The 10134-nt window shown below is 43.3% G+C and overlaps 1 protein-coding gene across 2 annotated transcripts in view; it reads right to left on the reverse strand.

Annotated features, from left to right (window-relative positions):
• PCTP (phosphatidylcholine transfer protein) overlaps positions 1-9241 on the reverse strand; it is a 28035-nt gene extending 18794 nt beyond the window's left edge. The window contains exon 1 of one of the 2 annotated variants that reach the window (XM_017646951.3): positions 8976-9241. In XM_017646951.3, coding sequence (XP_017502440.3) covers positions 8976-9110 — 135 coding nt within the window. In that variant the 5' untranslated portion in view covers positions 9111-9241. The remainder of the gene's footprint in view (positions 1-8975) is intronic. The other variant, XM_017646943.3, reaches the window with a different exon arrangement.
• Positions 9242-10134: the final 893 nt, after the last annotated feature.

Below are 10134 nucleotides of genomic sequence, written 5' to 3' on the forward strand. Positions count from 1 at the left end.
TCAGATTACCTGTCTCAGTTTCCTCTTATGCGTCTTACTGATACGGAGAAAATTAAAGTCATTAACAAGAAAATGGGTAGAGAGAGAGGAGAGAATCAAGAAACTCATCCCAGTGCAGTGAAAATCTTTAGACGGTTATTAAGAAATAGGATGAATGAGGCAGATATTGATGGGGTTGAATCAAGTCTTTATGCAGCACTATGGAAAGTTGGTTGGATCGGGATTAAAGATGGCAGCATGAGAGGAGAGACAGAGGCTTCCTCCTAAAACTGGATACAATCAGAAAATTTAATTGGCGCAACTAATCCTGAGAGAGCAACAGGAAAGAGGACGTCGTCAGACTGCACACACCTGGAGAAAAGAGCAGACCTCAGCGAACGGGGTAATGTACCAGAGCTGTGGCTCCGCAGGACCCGAGCCCCTCCCCCACCCCAGCTCACCGGCGGGAGGAAGACAAACGGAGCAGGGAGGCTTGGGACTGCTGAATACCTAGCTCTGGAGATCTGCGCTGGGAGCACAAACCTACATTTCATGGTGCTTTCATGAGACTCGCATGACTACCGCGTTGGAAAGTTAATACAGGCAGAGTTCCTGGGGAGACTGGGATTCTGGCTGCTTGTGGAAAGCAGGGATCCATATATGGCTGCTCTGGGACAAAAACATACCTGTGTGCCCGGCCCACTGGCTCAGGCAATGAAGACAGGCACAGCAGCCAGAAGGTGGTGAACAGCTCTTTCCTCCCCCCAGGTACCAGTACCGCTCCCTTGTGAACCCCAACATTGCTTCAGGGGCTGAGCAGCCCCAGAATAGAGCTTCTGGACACTAGAGGGCGCCATATACAAACATGAAATGCCAAAGGAACCTTATCCAGAGTAAAATTATTAATACAACTCCTGAGAAAGATTTAAATGATATGGACCTCGTGACTCTTCCTGAAAGGGAGTTGAAAATAAAAATCATCAACATTCTAATGGAGTTACGGAAAGATATCCAAGAACTCAGGAATGAATTCAGGTCGGAGATCCAATCATTGAAGAGCATGATGGAGGGTATTAAAAGCAGGTTGGATACGGTGGAGGAGACAATAAATGAAATAGAAACTAGAGAAGAGGAATACAAAGAAGCTGAGGCACAGAGAGAAAAAAGGATCTCTAAAAATGAAAGAATATTGAGAGAACTGAGTGACCAATCCAAGCAGAACAATATTCACATTGTAGGGATACCAGAAGAAGAAGAGAGAGAGAAAGGGACAGACAGTGTCTTTGAGGAGATAGTTGCTGAAAACTTCCCCAATCTGGGGAAGGAGATTGTTTCTCAGGCCATGGAGATCCACAGATCTCCCAACACAAGGGACCCAAGGAAGACAACACCAAGACACATAGTAATTAAAATGGGAAATATCAAGGATAAGGACAGACTGTTAAAAGCAGCCAGAGGCAGAAATAAGATCACATACAAAGGAAAGCCCATTAGGCTAACATCAGACTTCTCAGCAGAAACCTTACAGGGCAGAAGGGAGTGGCATGATGTATCTAATGCCATGAAGCAGAAGGGCCTGGAACCAAAATTACTTTATCTGGCAAGATTATCACTTAAATTTGAAGGAGGGATTAAACAATTTCCAGATAAGCAAAAGCTGAGAGAGTTTACCTCCCACAAACCATCTCTGCAGTCTATTTTGGAGGGACTGCCATAGATGGAAGTGTTCCTAGGATTGGATAGCTGTCACCAGAGGTAGTAAAACCATGGTAGGGAGGGTGGAGCAGCTGATTGTGAGGCAAATGCAAAATTAAATTGACTATCCCCAAAGCCAATCAAGGGATAGACAAAAAGTACAGAATTTGATACCTAATATATAAAGAATGAAGGAGGAAGAAAAAGGAGGAGAAATAGAAAAGAACCTTTAGATTGTGTTTGTAACAGCATACTAAGTGAGTTAAGTTAGACTCTTAGATAGTAAGGAAAGTAATCTGGAACCTTTGATAAGCACAAATCTAAAGCCTGAAATGGCAATAAGTACATACCTATCAATAATCACCCTAAATGTAAATGGACTGAATGTACCAATCAAAAGACATAGAGTCACTGAATGAATAAAAAACAAGACCCATCTATACGCTGCTTACAAGAGACTCACCTCAAACCTGAAGACATGCACAGACTAAAAGTCAAGGGATGGAAAAAGATATTTCATGCAAACAATAGGAAGAAAAAAGCAGGTGCTGCAGTACTAGTATCAGACAAAATAGACTTCAAAACAAAGAAAGTAACAAGAGATAAAGAAGGACACTACATAATGATAAAGGGTTCAGTCCAACAAGAGGATATAACCATTATAAATATATATGCACCCAACACAGGAGTGCCAGCATATGTGAAACAAATACTAACAGAACTAAAGGAGGAAATAGACTGCAATGCATTCATTTTAGGAGACTTCAACACACCATTCACTCCAAAGAACAGATCCACCAGACTGAAAATAAGACACAGAGGCACTGAACAACACACTAGAACAGATGGACCTAATAGACATCTATAGAACTCTACACCCAAAAGCAACAGGATACACATTCTTCTCAAGTGCACATGGAACATTCTCCAGAATAGACCACATACTAGGCCACAAAAAGAGCCTCAGTAAATTCAAAAACATTGAAATTCTACCAACCAACTTTTTAGACCACCAAGGTATAAAACTAGAAATAAATTGTACAAAGAAAGCAAAAAGGCCCATAAACACATGGAGGCTTAACAACACGCTTCTAAATAGTCAATGGATCAACAACCAAATTAAAATGGAGATCCAGCAATATATGAAAATAAATGACAACAACACTAAGCCCCAACTTCTGTGGGATGCAGCGAAAGCAGTCTTAGGAGGAAAGTATATAGCAATCCAGGCACACTTGAAGAAGGAAGAACAATCCCAAATGAATAGTCTAACATCACAATTATTAAAACGGGAAAAAGAAGAACAAATGAGGCCTAAAGTCAGCAGAAGGAGGGACATAATAAAGATCAGAGAAGAAATAAACAAAATTGAGAAGAATAAAACAATAGAAAAAATCAATGAAACCAAGAGCTGGTTCTTTGAGAAAATAAACAAAATAGATAAGCCTCTAGCCAGACTTATTAAGAGAAAAAGAGAATCAACACACATCAACAGAATCAGAAATGAGAAAGGAAACATCACGATGGACCCAACAGAAATACAAAGAATTATTAGAGACTACTATGAAAACCTATATGCTAAGAACCTGGAAAACCTAGAAGAAATGGACAACTTTCTAGAAAAATACAACCTTCCAAGACTGACCAAGGAAGAAACACAAAATCTAAACAAACCAATTTCCAGCAAAGAAATTAAAGCGGTAATCAAAAAACTACCCAAGAAAAAAAACCCCGGGCCAGATGGATTTACCTCGGAATTTTATCAGACATACAGAGAAGACATAATACCCATTCTCCTTAAAGTTTTCCAAAAAGTAGAAGAGGAGGGAATACTCCCAAACTCATTCTATGAAGCCAACATCACCCTAATACCAAAACCAGGCAAAGACCCCACCAAAAAAGAAAATTACAGACCAATATCCCTGATGAACATAGATGCAAAAATACTCAATAAAATATTAGCAAACCAAATTCAAAAATATTTCAAAAGGATCATACACCACGACCAAGTGGGATTCATCCCAGGCATGCAAGGATGGTACAACATTCGAAAATCCATCAACATCATCCACCACACAAACAAAAAGAGAGACAAAAACCACATGATCATCTCCATAGATGCTGAAAAAGCATTTGACAAAATTCAACATCCATTCATGATAAAAACTCTCAGCAAAACGGGTATAGAGGGCAAGTACCTCAACATAATAAAGGCCATATATAATAAACCCACAGCCAACATCATACTGAACAGTGAGAAGCTGAAAGCTTTTCCTCTGAGATCAGGAACAAGACAGGGATGCCCACTCTCCCCACTGTTATTCAACATAGTACTGGAGGTCCTAGCCATGGCAATTCGACAAAACAAAGAAATACAAGGAATCCAGATTGCTACAGAAGAAGTTAAACTGTCACTATTTGCAGATGACATGATATTGTACATAAAAACCCTAAAGACCCCACTCCAAAACTACTAGAACTGATATCGGAATACAGCAAAGTTCAGGATACAAAATTAACACAGAAATCTGTGGCTTTCCTATACACTAACATTGAACCAATAGAAAGATAAATCAGGAAAACAATTCCATTCACAATTGCATCAAAAAGAATAAAATACCTAGGAATAAACCTAAGCAAAGAAGTGAAAGACCTATACCCTGAAAAACACTCTTAAGAGAAGAAGACACTCTTAAGAGAAATTAAAGAGGTCACTAACAAATGGAAACTCATCCCATGCTCTTGGCTAGGAAGAATTAATATAGTCAAAATGGCCATCCTGCCCAAAGTAATATACAGATTTGATGGAATCCCTATCAAATTACCAACAACATTCTTCAAAGAACTGGAACAAATAGTTCAAAAATTCATATCGAAACACCAAAGATCCTGAATAGCCAAAGCAATCCTGAGAAAGAAGAATAAAGTGGGGGGATCTCACTCCCCAACTTCAAGCTCTACTACAAAGCCATAGTAATCAAGACAATTTGGTACTGGCACAAGAACAGAGCCACAGACCAGTGGAACAGAATAGAGACTCCGGACATTAACCCAAACATATATGGTCAATTGATATTCAATAAAGGAGCCATGGACATACAATGGGGAAATGACAGTCTCTTCAACAGATGGTGCTGGCAAAACTGGACAGTTACATGTAAGAGAATGAAACTGGATCACTGTCTAACCCCATACACAAAAGTAAATTCGAAATGGATCAAAAGACTTGAATGTAAGTCATGAAACCATAAAACTCTTAGAAAAAAACATAGGCAAAAATCTCTTGGACATAAACATTAGCAACTTCTTCATGAACATATCTCCCCAGGCAAGGAAAACAAAAGCAAAAATGAACAAGTGGGACTATATCAAGCTGAAAAGCTTCTGTACAGCAAAGGACACCATCAATAGAACAAAAAGGAACCCTACAGTATGGGAGAATATATTCATAAATGACAGACCCAATAAAGGCTTGACATCCAAAATACATAAAGAGCTCACGCACCTCAACAAACAAAAAGCAAATAATCCAATTTAAAAATGGGCAGAGGAGCTGAACAGACAGGTCTCCAAAGAAGAAATTCAGATGGCCAACAGACACATGAAAAGGTGCTGCACATAGCTAGTTATCAGAGAAATGCGAATTAAAACCCAATGAGATATCACTTCACACCAGTAAGGATGGCTACCATCCAAAAGACAAACAACAAATGTTGGCGAGGCTGTGGAGAAAGGGGAACCCTCCTACACTGCTGGTGGGAATGTAAATTAGTTCAACCATTGTGGAAAGCAGTATGGAGGTTCCTCAAAATGCTCAAAATAGAAATACCATTTGACCCAGGAATTCCACTTCTAGGAATTTACCCTAAGAATGCAGCACTCCAGTTTGAAAAAGACAGATGCACCCCTATGTTTATCGTAGCACTATTTACAATAGCCAAGAAATGGAAGCAACCTAAGTGTCCATCAGTAGATGAATGATAAAGAAGATGTGGTACATATACACAATGGAATATTATTCATCCATAAGAAGAAAAGAAATCCTACAATTTGCAACAACATGGATGGAGCTAGAGGGTATTATGCTCAGTGAAATAAGCCAAGCAGAGAAAGACAAATACCAAATGATTTCACTCATCTGTGGAGTATAAGAACAAAGGAAAAACTGAAGGAACAAAAAACAGCAGCAGAATCACAGAACCCAAGAATGGACTAACAGTTACTAAAGGGAAAGAGACTGTGGAGAATGGGAGGGTAGGGAGGGATAAGGGAGGGTGAAGAAAGGAGGTATTATGATTAGCATGTATAATGTGGGGGGTGGGGGAAAGGGGAGGGCTTTGCAACACAGAGAAGACAAGTAGTGATTCTACAACATCTTACTATGCTGGACAGTGACTGTAATGGGGTTTGTCGGGGGGACTTGGGGTAGGGGAGAGCCTAGTAAACATAATGTTCTTCACGTAATTGTAGATTAATGATAACAAAATTAAAAAAAAGAAAAAGAAAAAAAGTTGGTTGGATCATAGAGGTTACCAAAGGGGAGGGTTTGGGGAGGGTGGATGGGAAGGGAGAAGGGGGTTAAGGGCCACTATAATTCCCAATCACAATATAGGAAGGTCACGGGGAAGGCAGTACCGTACGGAGGAAACAAGTAACGACTCTATAGCATCTTACTATGCTGTTGGACAGTGACTGCAATGAGGTGGAGGGGGGAACTTGATAATATGGGTGAATGTTGAAACAACAATGTTGTTCATGTGAAACTTTCATAAGATTGTATATCAAGGATATTTAAATAAAAAAAAAAGCTGGGTGGATCAGTGGGACCTCCTGCTAGGCCCCCAACATTAAGGGGCCCCAAACAAGTCCACTTTATTTATCCTAGATGAAGGAGTTCAAAAAGCCAGAAAGCAAAGCCTACAGCGAGAAACCTTACCTAGAGTCACCTGTGACAATGGTCAGGTAGATTAAGATGAAGATTGACAGAGGGAACAGGATTTTCTAGTCTCACCCCTAGTTGGGGACATGGGGACCCAAGGCCATATGCACATGTGTGGATAAAATGACTAAGGGGTGGAGAAAAGACCCATAATGGTAACATGTATGGTTGATTAAATACTGGCCCACAAGACAGAAAAGGGCTTCAGGGGAGATAACTGCAGGGCTAGGCATAATGTGGGACAAGCTGATTTCACTTTTGAAGAGAGCAATATAAAGAAGAAAAAAGAAAAAATGCTAGAGATTAGAAGCATTCTCTTCCCAGAGGAAAGTAAAGGATGGGATTCAACCTGGAAACAAAATGAAGTTTTAGCCAAGTGGGTGAGGCAGAACCTAAGGGTAGGCTTCTAGGAAAGGGCTTGTACTCTGACCCAACAAGGCCTGTTAACATTTTAGTACAAATAGAAACTACAGTGACCTCGGGGCAGTGGCTCTCTATCCTAGCAGATGAGGCTCAAGGGCACACCTACAGGCATCTTCTGGTCCCCCCCCAGACTTACGGAAGTTCTCTGGAGGCACTCATCATTTACATCAGTGTACCATGACTACCCTCATTCCCAGAACAGGTTGAAATGAGACATCTTACAGTACAGTCACTAGGAATAGGAACTGTTCTGAATACCCCTCACGTTCTCCCCATAGGAGGGAGGTGTGCCTGGCTACATAACAATACACGGTGTAAACAATACACAATACAAAGCCAGTCACTGTCTCTGCTCACAGACAGTGGATCTTGTAGGGGTAAAAGGCACAAAAGCAAAGCAACGCAGACCCATGGGGAGAAGGGATGGTCTGGGTTGGCTGGAGGACAGGAGGTGTGTGGATTAATCATGGGAGATAAAGCTGGAAATGTGAGTTGGGACCAAACCAGTTCAATACAGCCCCCAGCAGCATTTATCTTCTTTCAGGGTCAACGCAGGGACGTCCACAGGTCTGGAGCTACGCAGCTTAGTTCCTATCCTACTTCCAATCTTGAGCGATCAAGTTAACCTTTCCATATAGGTAAAAAGGTGATAACTGTAGTACCTTACATGAGGTTGATGTGAGGACTGAGTAAGTCAATACCTGCAAAGCACTAATACAGTGCCTGGAACAAAAGCAAGCATGCGATGTGTCAGATCTTACAGCACTTATTATTATTACTAGTGCCACTGGAGGGGGAGCGGTCACAGCCTCTCTTTCATACTCTCCACTGGGCTGTAATGTGTAGGACAGAAGGGGTCGATGAGGTGGAGGTCCGGGTGATGTTAAAGATGGCAGCAATACTAGGTGAGAGGAGCCACCCAAAGTGGCAAATTAAAGGGGAAAAGGTAAGGGAAACAGGCCAGCCGTCAGGTGTGTCTGAGCAGTCAAACTGGCAAAACTTGGCATATGCCTGGATGTGGTTCCTAGGGAATATGGTATGGTCAGAGAGAAGATAATGTCCATTTGTGCCACGAGGTACCTCCTGAAATTACCCTCAGAAATTAATTCTGCCTGCTTTAGTCTGTAAGCTTCGTGTTCATCTAACTATACCCAGTAGCCCTGGTACACACAGACATGTAGAGGTCCTCCCCTGGTAACACTATAACACTCCGGTCTTCTGCCAGGAAACCTTGATTTCACTTACCATGCCTGAAAGTGACTTTTAAACTACTTGCTACGCAGCTACTATCACACAGAATAACCGATGACAGGCTTCAGGGGCGACGCGGTTTCTCCCTAGACTGTCACCTGGTTCTGAAGGTCTCCAGGAGTTCCCCCAGACTTACTTAATAAACAACTCCACTCCGCCTCCCCTTTTAGTTCATCTTTCTTCCGTAAGCTTCCAACCAGAGTGAAGTGCAACTTATCAGGAAGGGGCAGCCGCCGAAAAAGGGCAAGTCACTGAAATGGCTAGAGATAACAGCAGTCCCTTCTCAGCCACTCTCCTCCCTGCACACACTCTCTCCGTCACATCCAGTCTCTGAAAAGTTCGGTCTCTTTCCACCTACATGCAAACCCTAGTATACTTCCCCTTCCCCCATACACACCACATCCCTTGCAGGCAAGAGCTCGGGGCTAAGAACCAGCGGACGCGCTTTTGAACTCTATAGCTCACATCTAACAAACCCGTTGCCCGTCGGGCCTCAGACCCGGCCGACCTCCCCGCTCGCGGGCCTGGCGCGGGGCAGTGGGCTGGAGACACGGCCCCCGCGCTCGCCCCTCCCGGCTCCGTAGACCCGCCCCGCCCCCGGCTTCCGCGGCTGCAGCCTTTCAGTCCCCGCCGGGAGGCTGGTCCGGCGCGCGGCAGCCTCTCCGCCCTCCGGTGGGCGGGCCGCTACCTCCTTCAGACGCTGGTGTATGTTGAGGTCCTCGGACTGTACCAGCGGATGCCAGTCAGTCCCCAGCGGCTGCTGGAGCTCGTCGAGGGCCTCCAGGAACTCCTCCAACTCGAAGGCACCGGCCGCAGCGGTCATCCTTCTGCAGCCAGAGCTCCTCTGCAGGCAGGGAGGGCCTCGGACAGGCAGGGAGTGGGCTCGGGGCGGGGCGCCAGGGGGCCAGCGTGATTGGCAGGTAGCAGAGGCGCGATAGGGGACCTGGCTGCACTTGTGGAGAAGGAGGACCCTATACGGAGGCGGGGCCTCGGAGGGGCGGGCCTAGGAAAGTGGGCGGGGCTGAGCAAGAGATGGGAAGGATGGAAAAGAAGTAAAACTAGAGAAAAATTGGACTTGATTTGGGGAAAGATGGAGGTAAATGAGGAGGCTTCTATGAAGACAAGGAAGACACCAATGTCATCACAGAAATATCTCAGTAGCCCATCTCATACTCCTCCCCAGCCCCATACCCTGGAAACCTGCTTGAGTTGTCTGTCCTTTACCTTCTTTGAAGAAGGTAGGAATAGGAAAGGTTTGGTAGACATGGGAGGTGAGATGGACAGACTAGAAATGCTTGACAACCTCAGTGTCAGATGCTAGATTTGTATTTCAATATCTTATCAATTCTTTCTGCTATGCATTGTAAAACATTATTTTGAGATGGGGTCCATGGAATTCACCTGAAGGCCAAATGGGTCCATGGCACAAAAAAATTAAGAACCTTAATCCATAAGGAATCTACAAGGTAACTGGCCACTCTGGAGGGTGAAAGATGATCTAAAAGGTATCATAGTATCCACCCAGGATTTCTGCAGCTTGCATAATGTAGATCCTTGTGCAACTCAAAGATCTTTTTGTTCCCTCAGGTCCTTTGGGTATTACTATATTTCCTGTCAGCAGACTGTACTTGGCTTTGATTAAAGTAGGTGGTTGAAACATCAAAACAATGGTGCCAACACATGGGTGCCAATAAACTCTGGAGACCCATGTTTTCCAAGCTGGAAAATGGGGTAAGAATTGAGCAACTGGTCAAAATTGAGGGGGTGACTACGTAAAATAAATATAGAGCATGTTTCCTCAGTGTCTATCAAAGTGAATTTCAATAAAAATGTCCTCTTGCTTTGCA

This window comes from Manis javanica, chromosome 4 (genome assembly GCF_040802235.1).
Source record: "Manis javanica isolate MJ-LG chromosome 4, MJ_LKY, whole genome shotgun sequence".
Lineage (NCBI taxonomy): Eukaryota > Metazoa > Chordata > Mammalia > Pholidota > Manidae > Manis > Manis javanica.